The 19,961-nt window shown below is 45.2% G+C and overlaps 1 protein-coding gene and 1 long non-coding RNA gene across 5 annotated transcripts in view; one reads left to right on the top strand and one right to left on the bottom strand.

Annotated features, from left to right (window-relative positions):
• Positions 1-4,690: 4,690 nt before the first annotated feature.
• LOC146334938 (uncharacterized) lies at positions 4,691-7,914 on the bottom strand. Its single transcript, XR_014786100.1, has 2 exons — positions 7,664-7,914; positions 4,691-5,136 (listed from the first exon to the last, which is right to left on the bottom strand). It is a non-coding gene; the product is annotated as an uncharacterized LOC146334938 (long non-coding RNA).
• Positions 7,915-8,154: 240 nt separating this feature from the next.
• VEZF1 (vascular endothelial zinc finger 1) overlaps positions 8,155-19,961 on the top strand; it is a 28,996-nt gene continuing 17,189 nt past the window's right edge. For 2 of the 4 annotated variants that reach the window (XM_084822436.1, XM_084822438.1), the window contains exon 1: positions 8,302-8,544. In XM_084822436.1, the coding sequence (XP_084678562.1) occupies positions 8,512-8,544 (33 nt within the window). In that variant the 5' untranslated portion in view covers positions 8,302-8,511. Of the gene's footprint in view, positions 8,545-19,961 lie in introns of all 4 variants that reach the window. The other 2 variants (XM_084822439.1, XM_084822437.1) reach the window with 2 other exon arrangements.

Consider the following 19,961-nt stretch of genomic DNA (forward strand, 5'->3'; position numbering starts at 1 on the left):
CAACATGATTTGTGTATTTGGGGGGGGGGGGAGTTCACCTGCTACATGTGTGCCTGACAGCTAGCTGACCATAGGGTTACCAACTGACCCCCAAAAAGTGACCTGTCCTGCTCCTGTGCTTTTAACAGAGGTTGACTGTACAGAAATTAGCAGGAAAAGCTTTTCACAGCATGCAGCTGATCAGTCACTAATTACTGTTGATTAAACAGCAATGAAAGGGAAAGGTACAATTCAGATGCTAACTACCATATGTTAGGGCAAGGGTGGGCAACATTGACTGCAACTGCCATCAGTCCTAGCCAGCATAGCTAGTAGGAATGATGGGAGCTGTACTCAAGCAGAGTTGGAGTCTAGCACTGCTGTGTTAGGGGCGCATAAGCCCCGCCAGGAAACAAAAAGTTGGCAGTCTTAGTCACAAATGAACATGGCGTCACCAAGGGGCAGCCGTGCAAACACCTGTGCTGTACCTGTGGAGATCTTAAGTTGCAAGTCTTTTGGAAAATTAGACTACAGCTCCCAGCATCCACCAGCTACCACTAGAACGTACCAAGTGGAAGCTATGCAGACAATGCTCAGCACTCAGATGGTTGCTGGGGCTACTATGCCTTTAAGGAAAACTCTAGGTGTGTCAAGGCAGAAACCTATCAGAGCCTGGGGGTGGAGTCAAGGAAGCTAATTCCCCGCCTTTTCCTGTTGTGGGGTATAAAGCCAATCCATCTGGGAATAGTAGCTGTTGGTATAGTACAGGGATGGGGAATTTCTTTTGTCTGAGGGCCAGATGTGGAGATGTTCGCAGGGGGCTGCATTCCGTTGGTGAAGGGGCAAAAGGGGTGGAGCTTAAAATGCACAAAAGACCAGTCTATTTTAGCATAAAGCTCCTACTAACAGTAACTAAGCCTTAGAAGAGGCATTTCAACCTTTTAGAATAGGGGGGAAAATAAACAAGAGCCAGGAAACCCCCAAATGATTGGTGGGTGGAGCCATCCAGGGAGCCCCAGAAAGTTGGCCTGAGTCCCTAGGGTTGGACTCAGCCTAGGGCTGAGTCCCTAGGGCTGGAAACTCTGGCCCCGAGTTTCCCCACCCTTGATATATGACTAGATAGCATCACCGATGCAATGAATATGGACTTGAGCACACTCCGGGAGAGAGCGGAGGACAGGAAGGCCTGGCTTGCTGTGGTCCGTGGGGTCACGAAGAGTCGGACACGACTGAGTGACTGAACAACAACGAGAACAGTGCTGTAGGTGGAAGTGAAGGGGGTTCTTGGTATCCTACTAGATTGGTCCCTAGAGGCAAGGGTAAGTTTCATATTCTCTGTGTGTAAAACGAGACAAAAAGCAGCTGTAAATTTGGTGCTAAGCAAAACCGAGCATGATCTGTAGAAATGATGCAAGGGTGTTAAATAAAGTCATGATCACTCAATAGGTGTTAGTGGCTATAGCTAAACAGGCCCTTTAGCTTCAGAGACAGTACGCCTTAGAGCAGCCTTAGCCAACCTGGTGCCCTCCAGAAGTCTTAGACTACAGCCCCCAGGGTTCCTGGCCATTGACCATGCTTGAAGGAGCTGATGGGAGTTGTAGTCCAAAACCTATGGGAGGGAATGTAGTTAGGGAAGGTTGCTTTAGAGTCTAGGCTCTTAAGGTACAATCCTATGCATGTGTAGTCAGAAAAAAAAAGCCCTCCAGTTGGCTGGGGAAGCTGGGAGTTGGAGGACTTCCTGCTGTCTAAACATGCATAGGATTGTGCCCTTAGGTTTAGAGAGTTGGAATGGGGGGGGCAAACTGAAGAGGGCCATGCCTGTTACGCACTGCTTGTGGGCTTCCTAGAAGTATCTGCTTATGTCTTGTGAGAAACAAAACGTTGCACTAGAACGGACCTGTGGTTTGATCCTGCAGGCCTCTTGTGTTAACATTACTATGTATTTGTTTTCTTGGTGTGTGTGTTTGCACCGTCCATTCTACTAGTCCTGGGCAGGGGGAAAAAATGTCCTACTTGGGGGTATCCCTTTGGGACTCATTTTGCAAGGACTTTTCTTATGGACTAGTAACTTTGGATTAATTTTGCAAGGCTGTACTTTTTCATCACATCACACAAGCCAAGTCGGAGTCCATCCACTTTAGATAATGGGAATCTTTGTGGATTGGGGAATTTTCATGACTGGCACTTGTTTCCAAGTTTTTAGTGGAGAAGGTATCTGTCCTAGTGATGCTTCTAATGTGGCTGGTTGTATATAACGAGTGCTGGACAAACTATTTAGAAGTAAAAATCCCCTACTACGATGTGAGTCTTCCACACCATACATGTGGATTGTTACCAAATATTGGGAGAGGAGGCACCTTTAAAAGTGACTAAGTATTGTGCTGTAACCTTAAGATTTTTTAAAAAGTTTTATTGTAGAGATGAGCTTTCTCTCCTCTGACCATGAACAAAGATGGGAATGTATTTTACTTGATAAACTATAAACATCACACAATGTTAAGTAAACACATGACTCTATTTTACAGTGTTGGTTTTAAGTAGTAGGAAATCGAGTGGCATTAGCCTAATGTTTAGTTGATCTGCTAACTGATCAAAAATTTCTGGATCTATTGAAAAGTTATCCTCTGATTAACTGGCAGGAGATAAAATCCTCTGTGAATTGCTCCCACTAACAGAGAGCTTGCGGTGGTGAGTGCCAACAGAATTCCAGCCAAAATGGCACCACTGAGGAACAAGAGGGAGGTATCACCATGTTCAGGGGAAACCACAAGATATATAGGAAAAACCCTAAGGGCAAAAAACACCCCAGAGGGGTACTGAGCATACTTGGTAGCCTTGGAATGTAGAGACATCTAAAAAAGAAAAATGACACATGGGAATTGGGGGAAAGTTTCCCTGAAGGGAATGGTTGGCTGGAGTGGCAGGGGACCACTCTAGGAGGGAGGATATACTGCAACATTTTGTTGCAGCTCTCACTCTTAATATAAGCACTTAGTAAAGCTGCAGGTGGTAGGCATCATCTTAGAGAGAAAATTCTCCTTCATTCTCCCTGGGGAGGGAATTCTGCATTTAAGATGGTGTGTATTGTGACACACTTGTTGTCAGAACTATTCAGATGCTAATTTATGCAGATATAGCCAATTGATCAACTAATTGGTAAGATTGGCTAAGATATAATGGGACTCCAGCCCTAAGCAAGAGGTGTAGAGGACCGTTAAGAGGTAAGGCAGGTGGAAATCCAAAAGGAGAAGGGTCTGTAGCTGGAGTTGGCTTGTGGACAGGTATGGCAGTAAACAAACTATGGATTTGTATTTCCACGTGGTGTAGTGCAGAGGCTAAGACATTGAGGCACAAATTGGGAAGTTTGAATTTTGCCTTTTCTCTGAAATCCCATTGTAGCCTTGGGGGAAGCCCCTCTTTCAGCCTTACATCCTGTATCTGAAATATGGGTTTAATAATGTTGGCCTACCTCACAGGGTTGCTGTAACGATAACAGCATAAAGTGTGTGCATTGCTTTAAACCGCCCCCCAAGGGCTGAGTGTTAATAATCCTAATATTGTTAAATTCTGTTTCTTTTCCTTTGCTCTTCAAAGCATGTGAGGCCTTCAGCAAGGACAAGAATTATAGGTATATATGCACTATGACCTGCTGTAAGCCAGTGGGGTAGAAATCAATGAAATCCAGGCTAGTGTGGAGGAAGGGTACATGTGGATATAGGAGCAGAAATAAATGTACACCCCCACCCTCTCCTCCCAGGAAGACCACATTCACTGATCTCTGTAGGCTGCAATCCAAGACATACTTAACCTGGGAGTAAGTTCTACTGAACTTAATAGGATTTACCTCAGAGTCGATATGCATGGGATTGCACTGTTGTAGTAGTTCTGTAGTAACTACTTGGAGACCAGGGTGTGAGGGTGACATCTGTGATCTTCTGCACAACCTAATTAGCTGGCCGTTGGTGCAACAGTGGTGTCAATTTCTTTCTTACAGTAATACCATTGGGCTGAGCTGATGTAATGCTAGGGTGCCTTATTGCTCAACCAAAAAACCAGTTGAGTGGGAGGACTTGAATGCAATTGGATTTTAGCCCCTTTGGCTACAACCGGCTGATATGACTAACTCTTGAGTGGATACAGGTGCCTGTACCGTTGGCTGGGGCCTTTTGTTTTTATTCATGGTTGTAATTGATTATTTTGATATGTTGTGCACTGCCTTGGTGTCCCCCCCTCCCCGAAAGTTGGCATAAAACTATTAACAATTGATAAACATAAAATAAACCACATAGTTAAATCCAGAGTAGTCACCCATGTTTCCTGTATGTTTGGGTTGTTACAAAGTGGTGGAAATATGGGGCTTAATTATCTGTTCAAAGATAACTTCCTCTCTGGGGAGAATAGGCAATATGTAGTTTTAACCGACTGAATCACCATTTCCAGGACCTAGTGGATGGAATATATATTTGGCGTGCCAGGTATTCCTTATTCCAGAATACCTCAGTGTGGAGTGCTTTATCTAAATAAAGCACCGTGGCAACCATAGAGACTGTTGGCGTGGCAAAACCTTTCAGAGGCAACATCCTAGATTGTATGCATGGCTGTAGAGTAGGAAAGTGGAGAATGAATCATTTGACAAAGTGAGAAACAAAACTTAACAGGAATGCAAAAATAAAATCCATGCCTGGGTTCATCTGGAATCATACCCTAAGTCTTTAAACTAATTGTTTATTAACGGTTTTAAAACTGCACAATATTGCCACATTTGTTCAGTCGTGTCTGACTCTTCGTGACCCCATGGACCACAGCACGCCAGGCCTTCCTGTCCTGCGCTCTCTCCCGGGGCCTGCTCAAGTCCATATTGCATCAATGATGCTATCTAGCCATCTCATCCTCTGCTGTCCCTTCTCCTTTTGCCTTCAGTCTTTCCCAGCATCGGGGTCTTTTCCAGGGAGGTTTCTCTTTGCATTAGGTGGCCAAAATATAAGCTTCAGTGTCTGTCCTTCCAATGAGCACTCAGGGTTGATTTCCTTTAGGATGGACTGATTTGACCTCCTTGCAGTCCAGGGGACTAGTAAGAGTCTCCTCCAGCACCACAGTTCGAAGGCATCAATTCTTCGGCACTCGGCCTTCCTTATAGTCCAGCTCTCACAGCCATAACTGGGAAAACATTGCCAAATAATTGCAAATAATTACCCTACAAGACCATCAGGTCCAGCTTCTTAATAACCCAGTGCCATAGATCTTGAGTGACTTTCTAAACGTAGTGCTGCAGCCTTAAACGTGTTTACTCACTAGTAATTCCCATTAGTGCCAATTGGATTTCCTTGCAAATTCATTGGCGGGCCTCCTGCTCCAAATCTTATGCATTTAACAGATATTTCTGACTTTGTTGCTATCTGAGGTGGAAAAGCTGAGCTTAAATTATTGGTTTGTGTGTGTGTTTTTTTAAATAAACAGGGCTTGCTATTCTGCTGTTCCTCAGGCAAACCTTATTTCACCTCCGAATAAGGGTGAATCTAGGTTATTTAAATCTACATTATTATTATTATTATTATTATTATTATTATTATTATTATTATTATTAAATAAACGGGGCTTGCTATTCTGCTGTTCCTCAGGCAAACCCTATTTCACCTCCGAATAAGGGTGAAATTTAATCTACGTTATTTAAATCTACATTATTATTATTAAATAAATGGGGCTTGCTATTCTGCTGCTCCTCAGGCAAACCCCATTCCACCTCTGAATAAGGGTGAAATTTAATCTACGTTATTTAAATCTACATTATTATTATTATTATTATTATTATTAAATAAATGGGGCTTGCTATTCTGCTGCTCCTCAGGCAAACCCTATTTCACCTCCGAATAAGGGTGAAATTTAATCTAGGTTATTTAATTCTACATTATTATTATTATTATTAAATAAACGGGGCTTGCTATTCTGCTGTTCCTCAGGCAAACCCTATTTCACCTCTGAATGAGGGTGAAATTTAATCTAGGTTATTTAAATCTACATTATTATTATTATTAAATAAACGGGGCTTGCTATTCTGCTCCTCAGGCAAACCCCATCCCACCTCCAAATAAGGGTGAAATTTAATCTAGGTAATTTAAATCTACATTATTATTATTATTAAATAAACGGGGCTTGCTATTCTGTTCCTCGGGCAAACCCCATCCCACCTCCGAATAAGGGTGAAATTTAATCTAGGTTATTTAAATCTACATTATTATTATTATTATTATTAAATAAGCGGGGCTTGCTATTCTGCTCCTCAGGCAAACCCCATCCCACCTCCGAATGAGGGTGAAATTTAATCTACGTTATTTAAATCTACATTATTATTATTATTATTATTAAATAAGCGGGGCTTGCTATTCTGCTCCTCAGGCAAACCCCATCCCACCTCCGAATGAGGCTGAAATTTAATCTACGTTATTTAAATCTACATTATTATTATTATTATTATTATTAAATAAGCGGGGCTTGCTATTCTGCTCCTCAGGCAAACCCCATCCCACCTCCGAATGAGGGTGAAATTTAATCTAGGTTATTTAAATCTACATTATTATTATTATTATTATTAAATAAGCGGGGCTTGCTATTCTGCTCCTCAGGCAAACCCCATCCCACCTCCGAATGAGGGTGAAATTTAATCTACGTTATTTAAATCTACATTATTATTATTATTATTATTAAATAAGCGGGGCTTGCTATTCTGCTCCTCAGGCAAACCCCATCCCACCTCCGAATGAGGGTGAAATTTAATCTAGGTTATTTAAATCTACATTATTATTATTATTATTATTAAATAAGCGGGGCTTGCTATTCTGCTCCTCAGGCAAACCCCATCCCACCTCCGAATGAGGGTGAAATTTAATCTAGGTTATTTAAATCTACATTATTATTATTATTATTATTAAATAAGCGGGGCTTGCTATTCTGCTCCTCAGGCAAACCCCATCCCACCTCCGAATGAGGGTGAAATTTAATCTAGGTTATTTAAATCTACATTATTATTATTATTATTATTAAATAAGCGGGGCTTGCTATTCTGCTCCTCAGGCAAACCCCATCCCACCTCCGAATGAGGGTGAAATTTAATCTACGTTATTTAAATCTACATTATTATTATTATTAAAAAATAAGCGGGGCTTGCTATGCTGCTGCTCCTCAGGCAAACCCCATCCCACCTCCGAATGAGGCTGAAATTTAATCTACGTTATTTAAATCAACATTATTATTATTATTATTAAATAAATGGGGCTTGCTATTCTGTTCCTCAGGCAAACCCCATCCCACCTCCGAATGAGGGTGAAATTTAATCTACGTTATTTAAATCTACATTATTATTATTATTAAAAAATAAGCGGGGCTTGCTATGCTGCTGCTCCTCAGGCAAACCCCATCCCACCTCCGCATTCATTCATTCATTCATTGCATTTATACCCCGCCTTCTGCCCTCTTGCGAGGAACCCAAGGCGGCTTGCACTCTCCTCCGCCTCCTCCTCCATCTCGTCCTCACCACCACCACCACCCTGCGAGGTGGGCTGGGCCGAGAGTCTGCGGCTGGCCCAAGGTCGCCCAGTCTTAAATCCGCATTACTTAAAAAGCGAACCCCCCCTCCCCCCCCTCCCCCCGCGCCCCTCCCCCCCCCGGGCCTGCTCAGCTGGAGCCCCACCGAGCTCAAGGCGGCTCACTCCCCAGCGCATGAAATAGTAACAGCCGAAGCGAGGGAGGGACGGGAGGACGGACGGGGGGGCCCCCCCTCGGGCGCGACCCCCCCTCGGGCGCGACCCCGAGGGGCTCCCCCGCTTCCTCCCCGCGGGGAGGCTCTTCATTTCGAGGCGGCGGGCGGGCGAGGGGGGCTCCTCGCCCGCCCGGCCGCCCGCCCGCCCCCTCCTCCATCTTCTCGCCCTTCTGCCCGTCTCCCCCGCGGCGGCCTGAGGAGAGCCGGCCGTGCCATTCGCGGCCGCGGCGGGGGCGCCCGCGCCGCCGCGGCGCGCCCCCGGCCCGGCCGCGCCGCCCCCCCGCGCCGCCGCCGCCGCCCCTCGGCGCCGTCGGGGGGGGGGCGCCGCCGCCCCGCCGCGGGCCGCCCGCGCCCGCGGGGCCGCGCCCGGCCGCGCCGCGGCCCCGCGCGCTCCCCCCTCTCGCGGCGGTGGTACGGCCCGGGGGTTAGCGGAAGCGCGGCCGCGGTGGCGCTGCCATGTTGAGCCGCCTCCGCCGCCGCCGCCGCCGCGCCAGCAGCCGCCGCCGCCGCCGCTCGTGCTTTGTTGTCGGCTCCATGTAGCTGGGGGCCCGGGGCGGGCGGGGGGCGGGCGGGGGAGAGCGCCGGCCGGGCAGGAAGCGCCAGCGAGGGGCCGCCGCCGCCGCCGAGGCCAGGCCGCCGGGCCTGAGGGGAGCGAGAGAGGCGCGCACGGGCCCTTTATATATTTATATTTACGCACACGCGCGCACACACACACACGCGCGCACGGAACACGCATTTTTTGTTTTCCGACGGGCCCCCCCTCGCGCCGTTCCCAAGCCATGGAGGCCAATTGGACCGCGTTCCTCTTCCAGGTGAGGGAAAAGAAGCGACCAACCGCTGTTATGCGCATTTTTTTTTTTTTGCCGGACCCCCCCCACCCCCCCAATCCAAAAAAAAATATAAAAAAATTAGAGGTCGTCGCTGCTTTTTCTTCCCCCCTTCCCCCCCCTCCTCCTCCTCCTCCTTCATCCGCTCGCGCGCGCGCCTCCGCCTCGGGGGCGCGCCTGCTTGCCTGCCTTCCCCCCCCCCCCTTACAAAAACCCACCGACCCACCCACCCCGCTAGGCCTCCTCGCAGGGAGCAGGCCGGCTGGGTCTGTCAGGCGGCCGCGGGGGGCGGCGGCGGCCTCGCTTTTTCTTTCTCCCCCCCCCCGCGGTGTGGTGGGGGGGGGATAGCGGGAGCGGGGAAGAGGAGGAGGAGAGTGTAGCTGGGCTCTCTATAGCGCGGTGGGAGGCCGGCTATAGCGCGCTCCTCTGCTCTGCTCTGCTCTCCCTCCCTTTCTTTCTCGCCTCCCCCCCCCAGTGTAGCCTCCATCCTCATCCCAAGTAGCAGTATGGGTGGGCCCCCCCTTAGCCCCCCCCTTAGCCCCCCCCTTAGCCCCCCCCTTAGCCCCCCCCTTGAACACACACATGCAAAACTATTTCCTGCAACTGGCTTTTTCCTCTCTTGTTTCTTTCTTCTTTTTTTAAAGAAAAGGGGGGAGGAATGAAGCTGATGGATGTGGGTGGTTTTTGTTTCGTCTTATATGTGTTCGATATCGGTGGGGATTTATTCATTTTTATTAAGAGGGCCCCCCCCCCCCTTTCTTGTTGTTGCGCTTCGGACTCATTGGTGGTTTTTTTTTCTTTTTGCTCCCCCACGCAAGTTTTTTTTTTTTTTTTTTACGGCTGCTACAAAATGCTCTCTTTCGTTCTTTCCTCTGTCTGCCTTTTTTTTTTTGGTAAACGTGTCTCTAGTTCTTTAGGGTTTTTAAAGAAATCTCCCCGCTTCATGAGACTGTCTGCAGACCCCTCTCTCCTCCGCAGCATATTTTCTGCTGCTGCATTCTTTTATTTCACTTCCCTGGTTCCCCGGTTCTTTAGGACTCTTAACTAATCTCCCCCCATGAGATTCTCAGTGCACACTTCTCTTCTCCTGACCCCCCCCATTTTCTTCTGCGTTGTTTCTCTCCCACCAATTATTTCGCATTTTTAATTAATCAGCTTCCATGGGATTCTGTTTCTACTCACTTCTTCTCTACCATCCAACTTCAAGCATTTTTCTTCCTTCCCTATGTTTCACTGGGAATCTAAATTTATTTTTCTTCCCCACCCCCCTGCTGCCACCGCAAAATGGGATTCTCTGCACATTTCACTCATTTCAATCTCCTCTCCATCTTGTGTTCTTTGGTTGCTTATTTCTCTTCTCCCCCCCCCCCAACCCCAATACTTCTGCTGCTGTATTTTTTCCTCCCTTCTTTTTTTGGGACTTTTAACTATCTCCCCACCACCACCCAGGTTTCTCTGCACATTTCCCTTCAGCCTGCTAGTAATGTTTAGTATGAATAATTTCTCCTGCCCCACAATAAGTCTGCTGCCTTTTATTATTAAAAGAGAGTGTCTCCTTCCTCAGTTTCTTTTGCTTGCTTTCATGTTTTCTTATTCTTTGGTTTTTAAATTCCTGTTATTTTTCCCTTTCCAGCATTGGCGCTTTCCCTTTAGTCTATAGGGTGGCATAGGGCCTTGCGTGTGGGTGCCCTGTAGCAGACTAACACAGCTACCCTGGAATTCCTTACTTTGTGGTTGTTGCTACTTCTACTGCACTCCCCCCAGCATGTTGCCCTTTATGGTTGTCTCCTTTTTACCATGTCCTTGGCAGTCTGTTTTACTTCCTTTTCATTCAGCATCTTCATTCTTGCAAATGATTGATCTTCTTTTTCTCCTTTTTTGTGTGTGGGATTCTACTTTTGTCTCCTTTGCTCTGTTCTGTCCTCCATTTTTGAATTGCACTACTCATTTCTGCCCCCCATTATAAACTCTTCTACCTTTTACAACTTTGTCCTCACATTTTTTTCCTCATACATTCTATGCTTTTTGTCCTCATGTTTTCCCCCTTTATTCCTGCAGTTTCTTTTTCTTATCTTCCTAATGTTCTGTTTTCTCACCTTTATTTAATGGCACTATACTGTTTTCCTTTCTTTCCTTTCACTTCTCATTATCTACTCCTGTCTCTTTGCTTAACATCTTATTTCTTATATTTATCACTTTCTTCCATTTATCCTTTTCCCCTCCTTTCTAAAGATTGCTCACATGCTTCATTGTATCTCTTACCTCGTTCAAAAATTTGTCACTTTCTCTACTCTGTCCTCTTTTGTTCTACTTAAAATACTGTTCACTTCTTTCTTTACTCTGCTACTCTGCCACATAAAGGGCTTGTATGTTTCCCCCCCCCTAGTTTTGGACACTTCTCTGGAAAACTATACCACTGTCTTCTAAATATATATATATATTGGTTGGTTCTTTGCTTGGAAGTTAAATCTGCTTGAGCAAGTCTTAAGATCAGATAATATATTAATTTTCAGGTCCAACCTTATTAAGATATGGGTCAGGAATCCTCTTACCTGCATATGGGATCAAACAGTGGGCTGTTCTGACTAGGGAGCATGTTAAGGACTTATTAGCTGGAATTGGTTGACTTAACAAAGTGTTGGGTCAACCCATATGTGGTAGTTTTGGCAGGGAGGGAATATATTCAGCTTTCTAACCAATTTACTAGCCTGCAGCCTGATTTCAAAGAATACTTTCCCAAGAGAAATTTCCAGGGATTGTCCTCATCAAGTCAGGGTTTGAGTGAATTATAAACATGTAGTAATCCCTGCTACCCTCTTTAAAAAAATGAGAAATTTTAAGAGCTGTTAAAGATGCTAGAGTATAATGTAGTAAAAATGAAGCCACATAGTCTGCAACTTGAGTCACTTGGAAGCATTAATCTTCTATAAGGAATGCAGCATGCCAGACTACTTCCTCTTCAAATCTATGAGCCAAGTGAGAACCTAGATTACAAGCCATTCTCCTTTTTTAGCTGGAAAAAGTATACTAATTGCAATACCTCTTCTCCTCCCCCTCTTTCCTGAAGGTAAAATAATCCTGTCTGCAAATTACAAGCCTGCGTCACTTGCCCGTTGAGTCTTCTGTTCTTTTTAAAATACAAAGCATGACTCCAGTTTGAAAACATGAAGCGAGAGAATAAATCTAGAGGCAAATGCACTGCAGTCTTTCTCTTCTAAAGGAAAAAAAGACTTCCAAGTACAAAGATGAGTCACTTGCTTAGGTGCCCAGTCTCGGGAAGCAGGCTTAAAACATGCTCTTGAAAACAAAATCTGTTTGAGCCTATGATAACTAGTAAAAACTTTTTGTATGATTTACCTTCGTATACTAGGTAAGAAATGTTTTACCATAGGCAGATGCCAGCAATAAAATGTTTGTAGTCCAGTTACGGCTTTAATTTCCCTTTTCTTGAGATTTTGAACATTGTTAATCTTGTTACTGGAGAACCATCTCCATTGCATGGCTTAGAGAATATTCTAAGCCCTCCACTCCTTGCTGTATCTTTCCTTATAATCACTTGAAGGGAAAGATCACTCTTGCGATGTCTCTACAAGTGTACAATCTACTGACATTTTGTGGTTCAGTTGATCATCCCTATAGCTGGATTTAAAAACTACTTGGCTCAGTTTGGTACTTTAAGGCAGGGGCAGGAAATGTGTGGCCTTCCAGATGTTGATCTGCAACTCCCATCAGTCCAAGCCAGGATAGGCAATAATGAGGGATGAAGGGAGTAGCAGTCTAATGGGATCTAGAGAGCCACACATTCCCAATTTCTGCTTTAAGGGATCAACAGTTTCACTTGCCTAAACTAAATACCAGTGATCAGGCTGTGGGCCTTTGAAATGCAGCCACTCTGTTAACCATCAACAGTCCTCCAGCCGCATCACAAAGCTAGTAGAGTCTCTAGTGTAGCCTCGCCAAAACTGGGCCCCTCCTAACATTTTGGACTGCAGCTCCCATAATCCCTTACCGTTGGCCATGCTGACTGGGGCTGGTGGGAGTTCTGGTCCAGAGCATCTGGAGAGACCCAGGATGGAGAAGGCTGGTCTAGTGCTTTTCAGTATGAAAATGGCCCCGGGGAATATTGCTAATTCTTGCCTCGTACCTCTATTTTGATGGGAAAGCGAAAATGAATGTTGATGGAACTTGAATCATTCTTTTTGTCCTCATTTCTTCCAGTAAATGGGTATTAAAGCCCTTTCTTACAACACATCTTCATAGGAACATAGGAAGCTGCTGAGTCAGACCTCAGTTTCATCTAGCCCAGTATGGTTGACACTGACCGGCAGTGTCTCTTCAGTGTTTTAGACAGTTTTTCCAGTCCCCTGGAGATGCCGTGGTCGAACCTGGGATCTTCTACATGCAAAGCATGTCATATAATAGTGAGCTATGACCTCTCCCCAATTCTGGTCTCAGGCTTTAAAATCATAGACTGTATTGATCAAGTATTTTTTCTCCTTATACTTCACATAGCTTTTAATGCTTACTTAAAGAATCTTGTACAGTATTTCATACTGTGGGTAAAAAGTCAACGCATGGTGGATTTTGCGCCACCTTTCGAAGTATATTGATCTTGATCACGTGTTGAAGGGTCTTACACTGAAGTGAGGAACAGGTTCTCAGAATGAATAACTTCTGTCCACACATTGGTATGTATCTTACAACAGTATTATATCTGCCTAGGAAGTACAGGTTGCATGTTAATAAGGAAAATATCATCCATCTAATAGCAGAACCAAGGTATGACTCACTGATGCTAATTGGTGGCTCTGACATCAAGGCTTCAGCGCAAAAAAATCTTTGCCTCTGGCAATGGAAGTTCACAATGCCAAATGTTTCCACCCTGGGTCATGAAACAGTGTTTTGTTTTATTTTAGAAATCACAGTGATAGAAAGGAAACCCAGAACTATTGACTTACATGCTAGGCCTAATAAAACCATACTCTACAAGTGAATAAAAATGACTTAACAAAAGATACTTTGATTCTGTTTCACTCTTCATGCTCTCATTTATCATTTAACTCTCGATCCCTTTTTAGAAGGCCGTCAGCAAGGGATCGGTAAGAATCGCAGGATATTACCTTCTGCCATAAGCAGTATTGATTTACCAGTTTTAGCAAACTTAACAAGCTGAGCTACCTGGATCTCAAAGTATGTATGTATGTATTTATGTGCAAATGACTTTCAATATATTCATGAAGCTTTCTGCTATGAATTTCACATTCTAATGGCTTTGTTGCTTTATTAAGACAAAGTGCATGATAACCACATGGAGCTTAACAGCTCTGTAAGGCTTAAAAGGGCCCATAAAATGTGGCTGCTTGAACCTTGTCACAAAGGATTTGGGCTCCTTATTGATCTGGTGCGTTGTGCCTTGAAATGTACACTTTGTGATCTTAGGGTGGGGTCAGGTACTGGGGGGTTCAGGCCTAGTTTGCCCATCCCCAGTGGGGATTCCCCGTCATGTTGCTTGCCCCCTTCCCCCAACTGGGAGAGTGAGTGGCATGCTAAGGCTTTCCTCACTTTGCGTCCTCCCTAGCAGGGGAAGGTGTAGGGCAGGTGAAGCTCCTGTCTCTCTGAACAGAATTTATCCATGAAGAGAGAGGCAGGAGCAATGGAGAAATGAATTATTTCAGGGGTGGGGCTTTAGGGAGGGGGAGGAGATTTTGGATGGAGGACTCTGCCTGATGACCCTAAACAGATGTTTGCAGCATATGAATCTATATAAATATTTTGTATAAAAGACTACCGGAAAACACAAAAATAAAGGGGTTGAAGCCTGCTTGAGTTGGTGTTCCAGTATTGTATCCTTGGCTGCATATATTTTATTGCCCATAAAGTATTATCAGTTTTTTAAAAATACAGGATCGTTACTGTGTTTTAGGTGTAATCTTGATCAAAAGTACAGCTTTGCCTTGGGTTCATCCTCTCCTCATCCATTCTCCAATCCCTTCTATTAAAAATACATGTGGGCTTGAAATGCAGACCATGCTTGCAGGTTCTGGAGTCTTCCTTAGGGAAGCAAGTTCTGTGCAACAGTACAGAACTAGGGGTTCAATAAAGTACAAATCCTGGGAGAGTACCTCCTGTTCTGCCTAAAGGACATAGCAGCCCCACTCACTTTGGTCCCCTCTCGCACGTAACAGCAACCTTGGGTTGTTGTTTTTTTTTTTAAAAAAAACCTGGATTACCATGAGTGGGCCAGCGTGCCAGCGCATGTGTTCAATCGTGCCTGCTTGGCTCTTGCCAGTGGGAGCAGCTAAACAGACCACTGACGCTCTGTTGCACCTGAATCAGGAACTTTGACTTGTCTCTCTCTGACAAGCCAGAGTTATGACCCAAGAACAAACCATGGGTCACAACTGTGGCTTGTTGGGGTAGAGACAAGCAGGAGTTCCCTGTTGAAACATAAAGCTAACCAAGCCACGGATGGAGAGTAACTGGCTTATTTAGTAGCTCCCGCTGGCAGGATGAGCCAAGTCAGAGTGATCTAGCCGAGTGCACTGGCATGCTAGCTCGCTCTTGGTAATCCAGAGTTTAAAAAACCCAATGGTTGCCATTATGTGCGAACTGGGGTTTTCTTTTCCACCTCCAGTAAGCTGTCCATTTTTAAAGGTGATGATGGTGGTGGAAATAACTTGGTAGCCATTTCTGGCCTTGATAGACCCCAAACGTTTCATCTCAAAATTTTAAAATACGTCTGACAGCTAGATCAAACTCCATAATAATGGCAGGCTGGACTCTCCCAAGGCCATCTTTTTAATTTGGAGTACATTTCCCACTCTCAGTGGAACTGGCTGGAAGTGCTGTCTCATTTCCTTGTAGTTCTCATGTTCAGATGTAGTGGAGAATGGCAGAAAGGTGGATAGGGAAGCTAAAGAACAACACAGGTAATCTGTTCTGTACTCTTAGCCTGGTGATGTACTGGTAACAGATCATGGAGGCTGGGTAAAACCATGTTACAGGTCACATGTTGCAGTTTGCCTTTCCTTGTCTAAGAGGTGGGTTAGTTGGCATGAGTCATGATCTGAGTGAAAGGATCTTCTTGAAGCTGTGCAGCTCATGAAAGGTTTGAGTGTCGGAGACCGGGACCGGGATCCAAAGAACTAACTAGTTCCTTGAGGTTTGGCTCAGGTGGTGCTTAGATTTGGTCTTCATCAGATAGAAGGCCTCTGTGCTGCATGCCAAACTGATTTTGGAATGGGTGCTTGAGCACCAGCCTGTGAGGGTGCATAGTGGCTTGCTCGTCAGAGGGCCCAATTTTTACAGGGCTAATGCAAGCCCTTTACATGAGTCTAAACAGCTCTTTGGACTCTGGCCTGGTTTTGTTCCTTCAGCATAGCTTGCAGAACTCCTTAAAGCTGTTTCCAGTAGCAAACATTTGTGAAAGGCATTGTTTACACTCTTGTCCTTGATACCATGATTGCGGCCCCTAAGCATGGGCCGTAGAGAGGAGAATGAGACTTAGTTGTCTCCATTGGCAATATAGAAAGGATGCTTCTTCCAAAACATGGCTGTTTTTAAAAGAGTTTCATTAAGACTTGTTGGATGTCTTCACATTAAACTGTTTCACTTGGTAATGCTAGATTATGATTCAGACTGAGCAGCTCTGCATGTGACTAATTCTGCTTAATCCCAAGTATAGGGAACCAAATACCGTGAAGCACATATAACATGATAAAGGAAATCAGAAAAATGGCTGAACATTTTAGGCTGTAAATGTTGTTGTTGTTCAGTCGTTCAGTCGTTCCACTGTACAATTGGTATAAGATGGGGAAAGGCTATATAGGATTTGATGCCAGTGGAAGGTAGGATAAAGTCAAGTAGTCTGAGTCTAGGCAAACTGTTAATTGCTGGTTATGACATAGTACGTATAGTTGTCTCTCTCTGCAGTCATTCAGGGTCATCTTGCACTCTGGCATATTTAAAGTATGTGCTTAAGGAGTCTGTATTTGAATTCTGTGTCCTTGTCCCATAAGGTAACCATCTGTTTATGGTTTTTAAACACTTTTGTAATGTGCAAAGCTTACTACCGTCTTGGTTTTTTACGGTTGTCTCTTTCACCATTCCTATGGATAACGCTTGGGTATGGCCAGAAATATTTTCAAATTCTTAAGCCATGTCATACTCTTAGACAACTGTGTGTACATAGGATTTTTTTTAAATTGCCCTTGTGTTGGGGAAGCAAGTTTCAAAATGAGGAGCAGCTACCACTTGTCTTCACTTCTCCCTTGCATTAATGTCCTATCTGATACATGGCATTGTCGAGGGCTCTTTCTATCAGCTAGGCTTAAACACATATTCCTTATTAGGCTCAGGAGAGCAACATTTGAAAAGTTCTCTCTTGTGAGAGTTGTTCCTCCTATCAGAACTTGAGTTCTTTACACCTTTTAACACTGAAAATTGAAAATCCAACCAAATGCCATGTCTATCTGTACTCCATGTAAGTGCCCTCTGTAAAAAATTATTTGGTTGAACCAAATAAATCATTCTCCACATCCTTGTACCCAGCTTGCTGGTTTGTCCACTCCAGCCCATAGGCTTATTGTGGTTGTAGAAGGACTTTGAATTATGTCCTCTAAAAATCACCAGTTTGTTGATTTGCTGATTCACTTGTGACACTCCCCCCCCCCCCCCCGTGTGGGCTGCGCTCTTGCCACCATGCCACCGGCAAAAAAAAATAGGCAGTTTGCTGCTGGAGTTCATCAGCAAATTGCTATGGAGCCTTCGGAAGGTCCAACGTAGCTTGAAAACAAGCTCCATTTAGCCTTTCTAAGGTTCCGTACTGGTTTGCTGCTGAATTTCAGTGGCAAACCGCTTACTTTATTATTTTTTGTGGCAGTGGGACCATGTGTTGCATATCCCTGGTCTATACACTATCTCTTTCCCTCACTCACTCCATCCACAGAAGGCGTGAGTTCCAGCACAGGGAGGCTTTGTCAAGTATTGTTTGACTCTGCTGGAGCCTCCGTTGGCTGACTGTGGCTGCAAGTGGGTTCACGGATGGTGTTCTGACACAGCCTTCCAAGTGTGTAGGGGCTGGTGTCAACAGTTGTTATCCCTTCTAATGTATCCACAATCTAATAGAGTAGACTGGGCATTTATAATTATATTTGTAACTTGCAGTTAACCAAATAGTCTGTCATTAAGATAGAGATCATGCAATATGTTGAGCATCATGGCATATACCCAGTCATTAGCTGCAAGAATTGCTCCCCTCGGGGAATTAAAACAATGGTCTGCTGTAACGTGCACCATGCTATGTCCGTTTGTGATGAGCGCCTGTGTTCAGAAAGCAAGTGGCTTATCTTCCTCTCAGGGAAATCACTGTGGGTTTGATTATATAACTTGTGCCCATTACCCCAGTTCTTATGTTGAGGATTTGCTCTTCTATTCATAGGGGAGAAATACAGCTTAGTTAAAAAGGTGGAGACCTTAGCGGCTTTGTTGTTTTGGAGGTGGCATTGCTAACTTGGCAAGTTGGCCAAGAGGCTACTTTATAGCATTTACAGAGTGCAGTGGTTTTCAGAGATGCTTGTTCCCTTGGAGATGCCCCAATTGGAAGATTAGTAAATGGCAGACAAGCACCCTGGAAGATGCTTGTTACCCCTTACTGAATCTCCCCTGCAAGATGCAGTGATTGTTCTAGAACAGCCCTCCCCAGCCTCCAGATGTGCTGGACTACAACTCCTATCAGGATGAGAATTGTAATCCAACACAACTGGAGGACAGCAAGTTGGGGAAGGCTTTACTAGGGCAGGGATGGGCAGTTCAGGCATGTGGCATCTACTTTATCTTTTTTACTAGAACCCTGAGATCCACAGCTAGAGCCTGATGCATCAGACATACACCATTCTGAGCCCAGGAATATGTTTTGAGTACCAGAACTGAATGGTGCTGCTGTTGTCAAACAACTGAGAGTCAAATCTTTGCTGGTTTACTGCAGGTCACCCACAGATGTGCTAGTAGATCCAGATCAACCTTCTATCCACCTCTGTATTGGGGTGTGTAAGGTTGGTTCACATAGGGTGGGCAACTTGTGGCCTTCCAGAGTTTTTGGGATACAGATCCCATCATGAAGCTGGCTTATACAAAGACCTTTGGTCCATCCAGCCCAGTACTGTCAACACTGACTGGCAGCGGCTTCCCAGGGTTTCGGGCAGGATTCTTTCCTAGACCTTCCTGGAGGTGGGGAGGGATTGAACCTTGGGCCCTTGGCATGCAAAGCAGGTGCTCTATCACCGAGCCACCGCCCCTCTCCTAACCAGCGTAAGTGGTGAAGGATGATGGGATTTATAGACCAGAACACCTGAAGGGCCACATGTTGCCCACCCCTGACTTAGGGAAATGATAAGGCCTAATAGACCTGTGTGTGGGTCATAGAACATGGGAAATGTCCCTATCCTGGATGGACTACATGTCCATCTAGCCTAGTACTGTCTGCTGCAACTGGCAGCTGTTCTCCAGGGTCTCTTGCAGACAGAGGTCTTTCCCGTTACCTGAGATACCCGAGAACTAGGATTGCCAGGAATTGAATCTGGGACCTTCTGCATTCAAAGCGTGTGCTCTTTCCATCTCTTTTACGTGGGTCCATTTGAGCTGCTCTTGAGAACGTGCCTCCTAAACTTCTGCAACCCACAGGTATTCCTCAGTAGGCAAGTTGAAATGGAAAGAGTCCCTTGAAGGTAGGTAGCTGGGAAACCAGGGTGCTGCTAACTCATTCTGATGTGCAGTTGGCCTGTGTGACTAGAGAACAGGCCCCTGCATTCTCGCAGGATTTTGCGTATTCTTACAACCAGAAAGAGCGAGACGCCCTTACTCACACTCAGTTTAGTTTTCCTTGCTCGCTCTTGCATCAATGCCAGCTTGGCTTGAAGTGGTGCTGTGAGTAGGAAATGGCTACTGGGAATGACATGGTTGGTATTGCTTTCCTCTGTCCTTTCAGGTGCCACTTCTGTTTACTTATACCCCCATTTTTTGGCCAAGACTGGCTCCTAAAGTGGCTTACAGCTAAAACCCACACAGAATCCAGTCCTAGGTGGTTGAACATAAAGCTGTGGCTGGGTGAAGAGGGTGTAACATTACTTACTGTTCCTGGCCTGTTAGCCCAATTAAGGACCAATGTTCCAATCCCAGTAGTGACCAGACAGGTGCTTCCTAAATGGAGGATTGGTTAGGATTTTGGTACAACTGTAACTGTGATACTGGTATAAACTCTCCTGGTGGCATTTTAGACTTTGGCATTCTCAACTCTTTGGGCGCATGCCCTGCAAGCCAGTCCCAAACTGTGAGACTGCAGTACTTACACAGCCCTCTTGGCTTTGCTTATAATATACTGAGCTGCAGCACAGGAGAATCTAGCA

Source organism: Heloderma suspectum, chromosome 16 (assembly GCF_057233095.1).
Source record: "Heloderma suspectum isolate Gila_16-S chromosome 16, 16-S_ref, whole genome shotgun sequence".
Taxonomy (NCBI): Eukaryota; Metazoa; Chordata; class Lepidosauria; order Squamata; family Helodermatidae; genus Heloderma; species Heloderma suspectum.